The following is a 16,310-nucleotide window of genomic DNA, read 5'->3' as shown; positions in this document are numbered from 1 at the left end:
ATGATTTTAGTTACCGTCATTCCCCTGCTGCAATGACAGTGCAGAGACCTGGAGATGTGGAAGACCCCAAAACTGCTGATCAATCAGAGTAGATCAGAACGGGGGCTTAAAGAGGAAGGCACCAAAACAGAGTGTTTAGATAGTAGGTGAATACAGGTGTTCAGCACAGACAAAAATCAAGGAAAATTAAGTTTTTTTTTACCATTAAAGCAGGTAAACATGTTCTAGTTGAAACCTCAAATACAAGTATGAACCTGAAAATGAGCATAAAAGGTCCCCTTTAATTCCTACAGCTATGTATTGTTAATGCGAGTGTGTGCACGTTGAGAGCACAAGGATGGTGGGTTTGGTTTTGATATCACATCAAACTTTCAATGAAACCCATTAGAATATATCTTTAAAAAAAAACAACCCACAAACCATCTTTGGGAGCAGGGAACAAGTGACTAATATGAGAGTAGAGAAATCTTTTCACACTTAGAGCAGATCATTATTAAAATTGAAGAATAACACTTTTTTTCTGTAGAAAACAACACAGATGTGTCTGAACATTAAACATTACTGTGGTTGTGATTAACCCATTCTTGTTATAATTGTTTTTTGTTGTCTCTTTTTAGGTTTCATTTGCACAAATTCCTTAAATACGCATTTGAGATGTTTTATTGTTGTCATTGTGACATCGTGACATTTACAGGCTATTTGCTGCTTTTGTAATAGGATGGCTGCAGCCGTGCACCGTTATCTAATGTCCTCACTTTTTTTTCTTTTTTTTTCTATCTAGGTGGGAGCAGAGGGTGGATCAGAGCGGCAGGTTGTATTATGTCGATCACGTGGAAAAGAGAACAACGTGGGAACGCCCTGAACCACTGCCCCCTGGGTAAAAAGTCCTTCCCTTTTGATCTTTCCTTTCTTCAACACAGAGAGTGTTTTCGTTTAAAGTTCATCAGTTTCTATTTATAGGATAGGATCTATTTGTAGATGGGTTTCTTCATCTTTAAGGATATGGTTACTAGATACTGGCTCATGCCCTGTTTTAAAATCCTGATTATGTAATTTACATGTATTAATTACAGAAGCTGTTGTCCACTTTTCCCATGTCCACCAACTTTGACATTGTCTCCCTTAACATTTTAGCTCATATATTCTTCCTCTTTTTTAGACCGTATTGGCATGCTTAGTTAAAAGATTAATTTGTAAAAAAGATGTATGTATGTATGATCACTGAAATTAAATACTGCATTAAGACTGATTTTTTTTTAGGCAGTCTACTTTTGTTTCCAGCGCTTTTAAAAACTGATTTTTACAATACAAAGTGCTTTAACAAACAAAGTAAAGGCAGCAATTTAGGAAACATTAAAATAAACATCAACCAACATGCCAAACAGAGAAAGGTCTAGAAAAGTCAAACAAAAAGCCAGAAACAAAATGCAAATACAAAAGGTCAACAAGAATAAAACAAATAAAAGGAATAAAAGTGATGAAACAAGCAGATCTCGAAAGGCAGGTGAAGTACCAAATGAATAAAGTTTTTCAAAATGTAAGAATAAAACACAATACAAATAATATAAGAAGAAGGCCATCACATCACTGGGCTCAAAGCATAGATAGGAAGTTAAAAACAGATGAAGAAGAGATTAACAAGTAAATAAATTAAAACATGAAAAGATGGTAAGAACAGGACATTAGAAGGATAAGGGAAGGGTAAATAGAGTAAGAGCAGCAAAATGAACAGAGGGAACACGGATAAAAAATGAAAAAATAAATAAATAAAGGTGACGTCTCATAAAAGCAATTATGTAAAAGTGTGTTTTAACTAGCAATTTTAAGATGTCACTGATTCTTCAAGCCTAATCGACTCCAGCAGGTCGTTCCAAAGTCGATGGGCCCTGATTGCTCACAAGTCAGCAATTCAGAAATGTAATTTGGGGCAAGACCCATTCATGCTTTAAAAGTGCTTGTAATCACTTTCTCTCTTCTCCGACTGTCTTCCCTTGTTTCATTCGTCATCAGCTGGGAGCGTCGTGTCGACCAGATGGGGCGGGTCTACTTCGTCGATCACATCACGAGAACCACCACCTGGCAACGCCCCACAGTGGAGACGGTGCGTAACTACGAGCAGTGGCAACACCAGCGCAACCAGCTGCAGGGCGCCATGCAGCAGTTCAACCAGAGGTTCATATTCGGGGTGAGACCTCCTCTTACTTCTGTGGTGATGTGGGCTTTAGCTCACTGGAATATGATGACTATTATTGAAAAGCACCTTGTGGTTGTGCTGCGATGTAAAAGAGGTGTGTCAGGTCCATGAGTTCAGGAGATTGAGTGTTTTAAAAAGTATTTTGCAGAGAATGAGTTTGCAAGTTTGAAATATTCAACTAATGCTGATACTTAGATACATTTAGTGTTATCACTGCTCACTGTAACCCAGTAATGGTTTATTCAAGTTTATTGTTCAGTTTACCTATTTATGCAGTCTGCAACAACGTGTAAATGTTTGTGGCATTTCTGTTAATGACAAACACTACTGACTACTGAGTGAACTCCTGTTGTTTTTTTTTCCCACAAAACACTGCAGTTGTCCTTAAGTGGCTTTTTGATTCTTATAAGTGATTCTGATTCTCTGCTGTGTAGCTACAGGACCAGGTCTCAGCCACTCAGAATAAGGAGTTTGATCCTCTTGGGCCTCTGCCACATGGATGGGGTAAGCTCTTTAAGGCTTTTCAATTTAAATTCACAGGCTTCAGACATCATTTAAACAATGACAATCAACACTGTTTATTTCACAGCTGAGACTTTGATTTTATGCCAGTGTACCAATGTGTGCCAAAGTGCTCCACATTACCCTTTCTTTTGAGAACTTAATCAGAAATGTTGTTTTAAGATAAGTAGATTTAGATTTATTAAGTTTAAATGCCTAATTTAGTCAGAATTGTCGCTAAAGTGTTTTAGACATGTTAGCCCATTTAAGCAAACGCTTTGACCTGGGATCCAACACATTTCCATGGAAACAATCAAAACACTTTGTAGTTTTTACTTTTCTCAACCAACTACAGCGAGCTCGTTGTTTTCCATTGTTTAAATATCTCTTCCCATTTCTACTGTGTGATTGTAAGGGTACCTTCACTTTTCCTATCTTGTTTTTGCCTAAAGATGTTAAAGGCCCATGTAGAAACTTTGTATTTTCATACAGAACATAGGCCTGGAGGATATGGAGAAAATCAAATATCACTATATTTTTGACCAAATACCTTGATATCAACATGGTGTGATATTGTAGGGTTGACTATTTGTGCTTCACAAAATATTTACACAATGATATTTTTGATAAATCATCATCAGTAACGTGGATATAATGTCTAAGTGGGGAAAAAGGCATTTAATAAAAGAGCTAGAAAAGTCTGATAAGTTCAGAAAATTACGTCATTTTACTGTAAGAAAGCCTTTAAAACCAGGGAATAAATAATACATACCACGTTCCAGTATCTAAATTCTAAGATGTTATTCAATCTCAATTCACAATATTAGTTTAATAGCGATATATTGCCCAGCCCTAACAGAATGGGGATGATTTTGTATAGAGGCCTAACTACATAAATAATGCTACTGCAGGTGGCCTAGGGAAAATTATAGAATTTCTCCAAACCTCCAAAGTTACACAAATTAAGAAGTCAAAAGAAGGTTTAAAGTTGGCAAGTGGCCACCCTAAGGGCCTGTATCCACATAGCATTTTTTTTTCAGTGTAAAAGCAGTGGCAGGTCACTGGGGAGTGCTTCATTCCAACACTTTTTAAAAACACTTTTAAAAAAAGAAACAAGTTTTTGCTGGCAATAGGGAGAAAAATATACGCATACATTCTCTTCTCTTTGGGAACAATTGAATGAAGACACCAGTGCTCAGAAAAACCTAGATTCCCACTTTTTTATGAGTACATACAATTTGAATAATCATCTAATTATTGCATGTTTGTTGTTGTTTTCTTACTGTGCCTTTTCAGAGAAGAGAACAGACACGAATGGCAGAGTTTATTTTGTTCATCACCCAACACGGTCAACACAGTGGGAGGACCCACGAACACAGGGGTTAGTTTGCATATTCCTCTGCTGTCCCTTCAGATAATCTGCACATCAGATGAAAATTATAGCATAGTGCATTTAGCATAGCATTTTCATATGGCATGTATTTGTTTGCTTTAGCATTTTAGGTCCTCCTCAAACAATCCATCACTAAATGTTCGTCTTATCTCATTTTTTAGGTTGCTGAATGAGAAACCACTTCCAGAGGGCTGGGAGATGAGGTTCACTGTAGACGGTATTCCCTACTTCGTAGACCACAACAGGAGAACAACCACCTACATCGACCCTCGCACTGGAAAATCCTCACTGTATGTCTTGTACCATTTTGTTTTCTACTCGAGACTCGAGAATCATGCAGCAGTGTTATTCTGTTACTTTAAGAGGCATCGAGTAATCTGTGGTCTTTGATGACTATAGGCCAGAAAACCAACAAAACTTAACCAAATTAACTAAAAATGAAGAAGCAGTATATTGGTTCTCGATTAATGCTGCGTTCATGTGATGTCGGAAGGTGGTAGTTTCCGTCTCGTAAAGTATACTGTACTGTACTGTACTGTAAAGGACTTCTCATGGCACAGTATTGTTTTTATAAACATGTTTCTTGTTTTCTGAAGCATTCTGTGGGCGGTAATCAAGAATAGGTTGAAACAGAGAAAGAAGCGTTAGAGGAAGTGAGTTCATACATACATTTAAAAAAAGGTTTAAAAAAAGGTTAGGCAATTGGAAAACTATTAAAACACGTATACTTGTAGCAGGACTGACTGTCTGTAACATTCTGGCTTTAGTCTTTCCAGCACTGCTGCATGCCAGAAATGAATGAGTCTTGTATATTTGTTTCTGCCATAATGTTATGAATGAACTCATAAAGCTGGTAGACAAAAGATTAACTTGATGCTAAAAGAGATATAATTCTTTCAAATTTCAATCAGCCCAAAGTTTGTTGCTTATATCAGCTTCTGTTTGAGTCTTACGTTATTGAACAGCACAGCTCTATCCTACCTCGTAGTTGTGTTTATGCAGATCTATAGCTATGTGATTCCCTGCCTCTGAAATCCATCTCTATTTTTAGAACTTGTGACGCACTATCCCGATATGACTAATGGGTCACCGAGTCTCTTTGCTTTTGTTCTGTGGTTCTCACAGATGTAACACCTCACCTGAGTCATGACAATAACGTGTGAGCATAACATGAGTTTAGAGTAATGACTTTGCTTTGGTTCCAGCGGTGGAGAAACCAGTTTGGTGAATGGGAGTGAGAATGTGACAATTTGAAATTACAGGAGCGGTTACATAACTTTATATTTACATCCATGTCTTGTGTATTATAAGTGTAATAATCATAGTTACACATACTCTATATAAGTGTGGGATAAAAGCAAGTTAAGCCAGAGTTTATTATGCTTAAGATTTTGATATATATTTAAAGTCTGTGCTTCTTTCCCTTCATAGTGAAAACGGACCTCAGATCACCTACGTTCGAGACTTCAAAGCCAAAGTACAGTACTTCAGATTCTGGTGCCAGGTAAGAGTTGTAATAGTACACAGAAATACTGGTTAGTTATACTTAAGTAAAGTTCCCCTTGACTGCATATTCTTTTGCCACTGTATCAATCAGAAAGATGGCCATAAGCAACAGTAGATTACTTCAATTTATACCTCCATTGAGACAGAACTATTGTATGTTATCATTTTAACCCTTTGAACCTGAGAAAATTAGCTTGATTTCTTTAAAAAGGAAAAAAAGAAAAAATGGGAGGGCGGCAAGCAACTTAACAAGAAACGCCCAAAAATTAGTAAGAAATAAGTAAAAATGTACATGAAAATGGAAAAATATTATTTTTATGGAAAAAAAGAAGTGTATAAACCAAACCCAAGACAAACAAACAAACAAACATTACCTCAAGGAAGTGTGACAGTAAATATTTTTTCCTTTAATAATTTCAAATATGTAATTAAGAAACTTATAAATATCATTATCTGGACATTTTCCCTCCTTTTTTTGATAGTATCTAGTCCTTCCTTGCTAATTTTTAAGTAGTTTACCCATCACCTTGTACTAATTTTGCAGTTTTGGGGGAGATTTCTTATCAAGTTACTCATTATGTTTTTCCCCCCTTTTTTGGAAAGAAATCAAACCATTTTTCTCAATTTTCAGAGGTTTAAATACTGGTGGAAAAATGTCTGAATGCAGCACAAGAAAACTGATGGATCAGGTGTCAAAGGGTTAACAGTAATTTTGACTTCAGGTGTGTTCAGCACACCTGAACCAAACAGGTCTCATTAGGGTGTCTACACGCTGTGTGATAATATGTGTTGTTGTGTCAGAGCTGAAAGCATATTTGACTACTACATGTTTCTGATGTTTTCCCTTCTCTCCAGCAACTGTCAATGCCTCAACACATCAAGATCACTGTAACCAGAAAAACCCTGTTTGAGGACTCCTTTCAGCAGGTAAAGTGACCTGCAACTACAGCGGCCACACAGTCACAGAGCTCACCGAGCTCACTGAATTCCTGGACGATTTACTTTTTTTTTTTTTTTTTTTTAAGGTCATTGCCTTGTTGAGTTTTTGGAAGACTTACCTTGCCCAGTTTACCTCTAGCTAAAGTGATGTTGTCTTTGGTGTTACACCTTACACCACACCTGCTTACAGCACATCGTAGAACTGAAAAATCTGTGTAATTACCTTCTAAAAATTAAATTATATAAATTTAAGTTAAATCATATCTATGTTTTAATCTTAATTAATAAGACTATTTTAGAGTTGTAAATTCCAAGTGCCACGGGGATGGGTTTACAACACAACCACATATGTAGGGAAGGTCTCTTATTGTCTTTTATACTGAAACATTCCATGTAGCAGAGGTAAGTTATTTTAAAAGAATGAACTTTAACATAACTAAAAAAAAACCTGAGTAAATTTGTTTGTACTTAGGGAACTTAAAACCTAGGGAGATGTTGTTTTTTGGTAATCTTTCCTTTTTCAAAAATGTTTTTTAAGGGAAGTCATTACTGTTATTCTAAATGTTCTCCATAGAAATCAAGCAAATTGTTAAGGTTTCAAAGGGTTAAATAGCCTGTAAAAGATGTTGGAACACAGCGCAGGAAAACCGAATTCTATCCAGGTTTCGAAGGATTAACAATTAAATTGAATTAGTCTGATCGCAGTTTTTCATGAACCAAACCTTTTGCATGCACCACTACAGTTTTATTAGCTGCTTTGAGGCACATTTCTTGGATGGAAAATCGTGATTTTCAAAACTCTGTACATTTCTCACATACTCAGTTTACAGGTGCAGCATCTCATGTGAAACACACTTACACCTGGGGGCTGAAACTGAGATTTACGTAGGCACACACTTACTGGATATGAAGACATACCTCAGAGAGGGAAAACAGCCCTGATAGAAGGAAAGATGTTGAAGTTTTCTGATAAAGCCTCCATGTTTCTGTGAGGTTTATTATAATGATACTGTGATATATGAACAGATATCTCTCATGCTTTGGATATCAGTGTCGTCTGCCACTGGTTTGAAACACGAAAAGACAAACTGTTAAGTGCCAAGTGCACAAAGTTACTGTTGCGTAATAACAGTGACCACGCAACAAGTCTATATATCAATACTTTGTCTCTGTTTTAGATAATGAGTTTCAATGCTCAAGATCTACGAAGGAGACTATGGATCATCTTCCCTGGAGAAGAAGGCCTCGATTACGGAGGCGTCGCCAGGTAAGTTAGAACATTATTCAGCATCGATGGTTGTAAATATTAGCTCTCACAGGGATAATGGGATAAGGGATAAGGGATAATGTGATGTGGTATTTTCTAAATTATGTTTATTTTAGTTTCTTTGGTCCTCCTCTCAATAGTTATTTGGATATTTTGTAACTTATTTTGTCCTTCTAGTAATTTTGAGTTTTTGTAGCTAAATTAATTGACGTTGTTATTTCTTTTAATTTTTTTTACCTTATTTTTATTAATTTTGGGTATTTTATTTTTGTTTCATTTATATCCTTGTATTTGCTCTCACTGCTTTTGTTGGTTTTGTTCTATTTATTTGTATTAATTTATATTGACTTTTTGTGTCCCGTATCTTGCCTACGTTAGGAAGCTGTAGGCTAGTTAGCCGTGTGATTCAGTCCTTTTCTCATTTCTGTGGTCTCCTGTCATTCAGGGAGTGGTTCTTCTTGTTGTCCCATGAGGTGCTGAACCCCATGTACTGCCTGTTTGAATATGCCGGCAAAGATAACTATTGTCTCCAGATCAACCCCGCCTCCTACATCAACCCCGACCACCTCAAGTATTTCAAGTTCATAGGACGCTTCATCGCCATGGTTGGTCATTTGTTTTAGTTGTGTTTTTATATTAATTAGTGTGACTAGAACTGGACTAGTTTAAGAGTTTTCTGCTCCACAGAAAATAACAAGTAAACAGTTTGTGTTTCTGTCCCACAGGCTCTTTTCCATGGCAAGTTCATCGACACTGGTTTCTCACTGCCATTTTACAAGCGCATCCTGAACAAGCCGCTGGCCCTCAAAGACCTGGAGTCAATAGACCCTGAGTTCTACAACTCTCTCATGTGGATCAAGTGAGTACACAGAGCCATGTTGGCAGTCTACTTTTAGAGCAATATTAACAATATAGACTTTTTTGATTCAAGGATGAAGGTTGATTTATTGTCATGGTATAAACAAAGGATTGCACAACCAGCTGTAGTTGTAGACACTTTATTCTACACTAGAACAAAAAAAAGGGCTTTCCTGTGGTGATTTTTCTGAATTTGCATCAGGAGAAATGTATCCAGCAGTAACAAAAAACAACTCCGTTACCAGCAAAAATGTTGGCATTTTACAGCTCTGGAAACCCTGGATACATTACATTCACATTTTATTTGTAGCGGATGTATTTATGTTTCACTACAGCTGTGGTTAACATGTAGTTTGTTTCGTCACAGAAATCACTTATTATCACCTAGTTATGGTTTGGAAAAGATCATGTTTTGGCTTAAAATGCCTGGCTTTGGGGACACAATCTCTGCTGGAAAAGCAGTGATATCTCTGTAAAAAACAACCACTTTTTGTGGCACTACCCCTCCTGGCAAAATAGCGACAGGTCACTAAAAAACACCCATGTTTGGTGGCTAAAAAGCAGCTGTGAGTCTGCCATGTCTGTGAACCACCTAAATATTTTTATTATAAGATGTGTAAATAGATGACATGCAGTGTTGTAACAGTTGTGCCGTGATTTGTCTTTCTGCTCTTCAGGGATAACAACATTGAGGAGTGTGGACTGGAGATGTTCTTCTCTGTGGACAAAGAGATCCTGGGTGAAATCTCCACCCATGAGCTGAAACCAGGAGGAGGAGACATCCAAGTCACCGAGGAGAACAAGGAGGAGTACATCAGGTGGAGTACCGATATGATTGAATCAATTCATTCAGCCTCTATAATTCAATACATGATAATATATAATAATACTCATTGCCACATCTTCATTTGGCTAAAAAGTTGGGTACATCAAGGTGCAAATATAGTCATATAGTCACAAACACACAGACAAAGAACATAAAATGAACAATAGTAATAGATTAGAATTTAACTGAATTAATCAATTAGATACTAAAATAATAATAGTAGTGGACCTAACTGTTATTTTAGTTTTTAAGTTTTTTTTAAATTTAATTTAGTCATTACATGATAGTATGTAGTAGTATGTAATGTAATATTTAGTATAATAATGTGTTTGTGTATGTTTGCCTGTGTCTCCAGGCTGGTGGCAGAGTGGAGGCTGTCCAGAGGAGTGGAAGAGCAGACACAGGCTTTTTTTGAAGGCTTCAATGAGGTCCTCCCTCAGCAGTACCTGCAGTACTTTGATGCTAAAGAGCTGGAGGTATGGATGAACTGAAAACTCGGCTCAGTTATGTGATGTGTGGTGTGATCCACTAAAGAGGGTGACATCCAGAATGCTCATATTGTAAACTGAATTTGGAAATTCAGAGAATTTCATAGATGAGCTGACTTCACTTTAACAGCTAATTTTCCATATAAAAAAAATAATATTTTAATATAAATAACTCATGTTCTGTTACAGGTGATGCTTTGCGGTATGCAGGAGATCGACCTTGCAGACTGGCAGAGAAACACCATCTACAGACACTACGCTCGAAGCAGCAAACAGATCGTCTGGTTCTGGCAGGTCTGTGTGCATCTGCAGTTGAAGATTTTTACTGTGATTTATAGAAACATTAAGAATATGAGAAATATATATCTAATGACTTAAAAAGTAAGTAATGCACTGTGTTGTGAGTGTCAGTACTGTCTGTTTTTGGCTTTGTGTTACTATTATTATTATCATGTTTCTATATGTTGATGGTTTTAATGTCATTTTTGATTGGTAATCTCTTTAAAATCATTGCAATTAAAATGTAAGTCAGTCAGTAGTTTACAGGGGCCATGCACAACACAACTGTTGAGCCAGAGTTAGCTAAATAGCTAATATGCATTTGCCTGTGCAGGAAAGTATTAAAAGATAATACTCAAGTCAAGTCAAGTCAAGTCAGTTTTATTTATAGAGCCCATTATCACAAAAAATGGTTTGCCTCAGAGGGCTTTACAGTGTACGACATCCCTCTGCCCTTAGACCCTCACATCACCCAAGGAAAAACTCCCTAAAAACCCCTGAACCCCTATGTCAGCCTAACTGACAAGATAATACTGACAATTAAAAGCAGAACTGTTTGCAAACATTACATCACATATGAAATGTAATAATACATATACTTTATATGGTCTCAGAAAACAGTTGGTTGCATAAAAAGGTTTAACTTAGTGATCACATGATTTGATTGTCTTTAGCTTTTTTTGAAGTGGTGGTGGAATTGGTGTATGTATAATGCATAATCGTATCATTTTTCTGGTGACATTTCAGTGTTTTAAGCAATGTGTCACTTTGTCCTGCAGTTAATAAAGGAGATGGACAATGAGAAGAGGATGAGGCTGCTGCAGTTTGTCACTGGCACCTGTCGCCTGCCTGTAGGAGGCTTTGCTGACCTTATGGGTAATTATTACTTCAATATAGTACCATTTAGGTTGACATTTCATTCCAAATGCAGATGAAATACACAACTACACCAGTGTAGTGTTCCAAGCCTCATTCAAACACATGCAGAATTCATTTGCTTGTCCTGTTTATTTAGTAGTGTTTCTGAAAATAGACACAATTTTGCTTGGTATGTTGGACAGTGATATTGGGCAGCTGTGAAACAGAACAGACAGTGAGCTTGAAACTAACCCTAGGCAATTTTGGACCAACTTCTTAGTCATTGTAAGACTCCTTTATGTTGTGTCTGCACCACAAGATCTAAGAATTAGATGCTGTTTCAGAGTAGATGCTCTCCCAGCAAAAGAGGAACCATGAGTAACTTAAGTGTAAGTCGATAGGTCAAACACAGCCAATACAACAACGGCAGCTGCCATTTTTAAAAACCCATTAGCTGTGTTAACAAGAGTCAACACCAAATAGCTTGTAATGAAAAAAATTAAAGAAAACACGGACAAATTGACTGACTACGAAGCCCAGGCTTTCCTGAGCATATATAGAAGTGGGTAAATCCAACACAGTTTTGACTTGTCAAAGCAAATGTGATGTTGCTATACCAACCGCTGGCCAGGTTATAGTACATCACTTCACCATTCGTAATGGTGGTGAATAGAAAAAAGCCCCTGAAGGTATGTCATTTTTTGGGGAGCTCCCTGATGGTCAGTGTTTCTCAGGGAGTCCCCAGAACTGTTTGGTTCAAAAATGCAGATTGTTTTACTCGCTGCAAGTTTTTGCTGCTGTTTCCAACTGTGATTGCAAAGCTTGGTTTCGGTGGGATTTGATAAGTTTCAACCCATTTTGTAGTAACTATCATACTGATGATGGTTTGTTAAATTAACCGTGAACATTCTTGCTTCTACTTACTCTTTCTTTGCTTTACAGGAAGCAATGGTCCCCAGAAGTTCTGTATTGAGAAGGTGGGAAAAGAAAACTGGCTTCCCAGAAGTCACACATGGTGAGTTCATGCAAACTACGCTACAACCTACAGCATGTCGACTCAGTGTGGATCAGACCGAAGTTGTTGGTCAGACCAAGCCTGTTTGTAGCAGGTCATTGTAGGAAGCTCAAGTGTTTCTTGCTTTGTTTTGGTTTGTTTGCTTAATTAGTTGCTATAAGTGGGTATATAATCTCAACCAGCTACAAAAAACACCTCATAGCACACAGATTTATGGGTATAAGGAGCATGTAGCTCTCCAAGGGTCTTGTGTGATGCTCATTCAGCTGTTTCTAAAAGGTTTTACCTTGAATGAACATCACAGGAGTAAAGCACGGTATAATTTTTCTGCCTGTGTCGACAATAGCCGTGCCTGGAGGCATTATGTTTTCGGATCGTCTGTCTGCCCGTCCGTCCGATTCTTATTAACACCATATCTTATGAACACCTTGAGGGAATTTCTTCAAATTTATGACAACGATCAATTGATTAGATTTTGGTGGTCATAGGTGTAAGGTCACGGTCACTGTAGGGTCTGTCTTATTATTGTGAAGGCGATATCTCAAAAACATCTTGGAGGAATTCATTCAAATTTAGCACAAATGTTCACTTTTAGCCAAGGATGAACGATTAGAATTTGGTGGTCAAAGGTCACTGGGACTCCGTCTGTTGCATTCTCGTAAACGTGATATCCCAAGAAAGCCTTGATGAAATTTCTTCAATTTGGCACAAACAGCCACTTGGACTCTAGAATGAGCTGATTCGACGTAGGTGGTCAAGTTTTATTTTTTTGGCCCTTACTGGAAAATTTATACGTTGATTATGACAACATTTCACACGAATGTCTAATGGGATAAAAGGATGTAAAGATGACATTTTATATCTACAAGGTCAAAGATCAACTTCACTGTAACATCATAATGTTCTGGAAGAACACTTTTCAGGCCATTATTCAACATCATAATTACTCAGAAACAGAAATTGAGACATTTGGTCAGATACTGAATTGTTGGCACTTTTTTTTAGGTGTTCACCTTGAAAACTGTCATTGTAGAGATTTTCTTTTCCGTCAAGAGATGATGATGTGTCTGAAGCATCCATGTTTTCACAGACATGGATGTAAACTGTAAATGCAACTTGACCGGTTCGTGGAGGCGTACAACCACAAGGCTGTAATACTGGTTTTATTTTACATTCCCAGCTTCAACAGACTGGACTTGCCGCCCTACAAGAGCTACGAGCAGCTGAAGGAGAAGCTGATGTTCGCCATCGAGGAGACAGAAGGCTTCGGACAGGAATGAGGGAAACCAGGAGAAGTTTGAATAGTGTGTGCAGGAGTCTGAAGGAATAAAAAAACCACCAGTGTTCAAATCAGGGAGCCCCTTCAGACAAAGTGGGTTTTTCATGTGTCTCTGCTCATGCATGCATGCACACACCTGTATGGTACGTCTATGGGTGAGTGCGTGAGACTGGCGCCTGCATGTTGTTGCAAAAGGAGCTGGGATTCGCGTCTACCGTGTACACCGTGCTCGCAGCAGGCCTCTCAGTGCTTGATTGGAACCTGCAAAATGTTGTATTCCTTTAAACCAAAACAGAAGCTGCCGTCATCTCTCAGAATGTGCGGCAGATTATGCATGGGATCCTGAAAACTCACCCTCAGTGACATCTGTTTAAAGGGACCGCAGTAGTTTTTTTTCCCTGCATGTCGTCATGTAATGGCAGGTGACAGGGTGGCATGGTCCAAATCTCCTAACCAGAAAGCTTCTAACAGTCTCTTCAAGGCGTCTTTGACTAACAGATTTCATCTCTTAAAGTTGCTCTGCGTGCAGCGTCGGATTAATGTCAGTGTTCATTTTAAGGCAAGATTGAGAGGGTGTGTTTTTTTTTTGTTTGTTTTTTTTTTAAAAAGGGTTAAGTTTCACCAAAAATTAAATTGTGTTGCTTAAAGATTGTTTGTTGCACTTTTAGCATCATCCACATCATTTTTATTCCCAATTATATCCTCAAATCTCTCACGCTCTCATCTGCATCACTCCCAGTGACTAAAGTGGATCTTTTCTTTAAAGAAAACAGTAATGCGTGGCAATATAAGATGATAGCGATGCCATAGTGGATTTTTTGAGTGCTCCAAATTAACGCTAAAATAACAGACAATCTTGGTGCTGCAGAGAGATTTGGGCAACATGCCTAATACAAATAATGAGACAAACAGTTTTGTGTTCCTGGTTGGTTTTGTAGTATTTGATCTGTGGGTCACTTAATGATTGTGAAAAAGTGATGTAGCCTCTATAATTTATAGTGGTGGGAGATGTGGAAGACTTCAACAGAACTTAAACTGACCCTAGTTTTATAGGGCTGGTGTTTGTTCGCTGTGATGGGGAATGGGACATCTTGAATTGGAGTCTTCTGGGAGTATTTTATAAGTTATTCATCTTGAAATCAACCTGGGAGACGTTTCACTGATCAGATCCTGAAAAAAATCCATTGGAGATTATAGTATTTTAGGTTTTTATGTATTCAGTACTCAAGTTGTACTTGACTTAATGTGTCAGAACTTAAAAAACAAACAAACAGAAAACAAAAATATAAGTGAAAAACACCAAATGCAAGTCAAACCAAATCTTTGTTTTTTTCAGTTTAGGTAAAGTTTTTTAAAACATTTTGAATGCATACTTTGCAAAAGTCCAAAATAAACGGCATGTAGCTCTCTTCATACACATGTAGCATTTAAAGGGGAGTTATTACCTTATTTTAACTGTTCTTGCCCCTAAATCCAACCACAAAATTAAAATAATGTTCTTAGGAATTTAAAAATTACTGTCAAAAAGATGCAATGTTGTATTTGAAACTGTGGTCTTCTTTTTTACACTGAAAGGAACATTTACCTCAGAGTATTTTCACTTCATACCAGTCCTCTGATGTCATTAATTTTTTTTTAGAAACAACTTCAAAATGTCTGAAACATAGTGAAATTATGCTGAAATTATGATTCCAGGCGAAGATTCTTACTGTGGTGTTGACTGTGGACCCAAAGATCATATGTGTGTGCACAAAGAAACCTCCAGATGCTTTGCTGTGGAGCTCTAAGTGTGTTCAGAAACAGTCTTTGTGTTATTACTAGTTTGGTTTGGTTGATGTCACACATCTGATTGGTAACAAAAAAAAAAAAAAAGGATGACTCATCAAACAGAAACAGAAAACACTACGTAGTGCGGTTGCTCTTTTTGAAGTGTCCTTTTGAATTAGTTAACCCTTTGAAACATGAGCAATATGACTTGATTACTGTCAAAAACATGGAAAGAAGCAATGAGCAACAAAAGAAATGACCAAAAAATAAGCAAAAAGTATAACAAAAAAACAACTGAAAATTACTTTTTTTTTTAAAAGGAGCAAAAATAAAGTTAAACTGAAAAAAAAATCATTAAGAATAATAATAATAATTTTGTAACATTAATTAATTCAATCTTTATTTAGTCCCAATGGATTATTTAGAGCAATCTCTCTTTTACAATGACAATGGAAAAAATATATTACACAAAAATACAAGTAAAAATGTACAACAATACAGTAAAACAATACTGTTACAACTAAATTAAAATAATCAAACATTTTATAATGAGATTAGAAAATAAATAAAACATCATTTAGTATAGACTGTAACAGAATTGTTGGTGATCAGAGATCTGAACTGACCAATGGATAACATAATTTTAAAGATGCAAGAAATGTAGTTTGTCCCCCAGCTTTTTTCTTCTTCTATCTGTTTAAAATAATAATAATAATTTTATATATCTACTAATATCTTGCAATTTGTGGAACATTTCTTACCAAGTTGTGCATTGCCCTTTTCCATGTTTTTGAAAGAAATTGCACAGATTTGCACAGGGTTCAAAGGTTTTAATACTTGTAAAAGGCGTCTGAAAGCAGCAGCAGGAATGTGCTGTCGCTCCAGGTTTCAAAGGCTTGAGCTCACAGCTGAAAACACAGGTGTGGTTACTGAGGAACATAAGATTCAGGCGTTGTTGGTCTGACAAAGCACAGCACTTTTTTGCAAATATCCTTCCGCTTTCTTCAGTATGTGGGGGCATCCTGTCCTGGTTGTTAGTAATTCTCGGCTCTTTGTTTCCACATGTGGTGAGATTTTGTCCGTCATTAGCTTTCAGGTAGCCTTATTTTCACCCTCAGTATCAGGTATTACTTTTAGCAA

General features: G+C 37.1%; 1 protein-coding gene across 1 annotated transcript in view; it reads left to right on the top strand.

Moving 5' to 3' along the window:
* Positions 1–15,422, top strand: part of itchb (itchy E3 ubiquitin protein ligase b) — a 30,829-nt gene extending 15,407 nt beyond the window's left edge. The window contains exons 9-24 of the mRNA XM_042491876.1: positions 782–877; positions 2,011–2,185; positions 2,629–2,698; positions 3,992–4,076; positions 4,250–4,378; positions 5,520–5,592; positions 6,450–6,521; positions 7,712–7,800; positions 8,246–8,405; positions 8,526–8,659; positions 9,336–9,476; positions 9,840–9,960; positions 10,162–10,266; positions 11,031–11,127; positions 12,052–12,124; positions 13,305–15,422. Of these exons, the coding sequence (XP_042347810.1) occupies positions 782–877; positions 2,011–2,185; positions 2,629–2,698; positions 3,992–4,076; positions 4,250–4,378; positions 5,520–5,592; positions 6,450–6,521; positions 7,712–7,800; positions 8,246–8,405; positions 8,526–8,659; positions 9,336–9,476; positions 9,840–9,960; positions 10,162–10,266; positions 11,031–11,127; positions 12,052–12,124; positions 13,305–13,404 (1,720 nt within the window). The 3' untranslated portion in view covers positions 13,405–15,422. The remainder of the gene's footprint in view (positions 1–781; positions 878–2,010; positions 2,186–2,628; positions 2,699–3,991; positions 4,077–4,249; positions 4,379–5,519; positions 5,593–6,449; positions 6,522–7,711; positions 7,801–8,245; positions 8,406–8,525; positions 8,660–9,335; positions 9,477–9,839; positions 9,961–10,161; positions 10,267–11,030; positions 11,128–12,051; positions 12,125–13,304) is intronic.
* Positions 15,423–16,310: the final 888 nt, after the last annotated feature.

The sequence above is a fragment of the Plectropomus leopardus genome, chromosome 8 (genome assembly GCF_008729295.1).
Source record: "Plectropomus leopardus isolate mb chromosome 8, YSFRI_Pleo_2.0, whole genome shotgun sequence".
NCBI classification, from domain to species: domain Eukaryota; kingdom Metazoa; phylum Chordata; class Actinopteri; order Perciformes; family Serranidae; genus Plectropomus; species Plectropomus leopardus.
The sequence above is the reverse complement of the archived record's forward strand: the minus strand, read 5'-3'. Positions and strand labels throughout refer to the sequence as shown.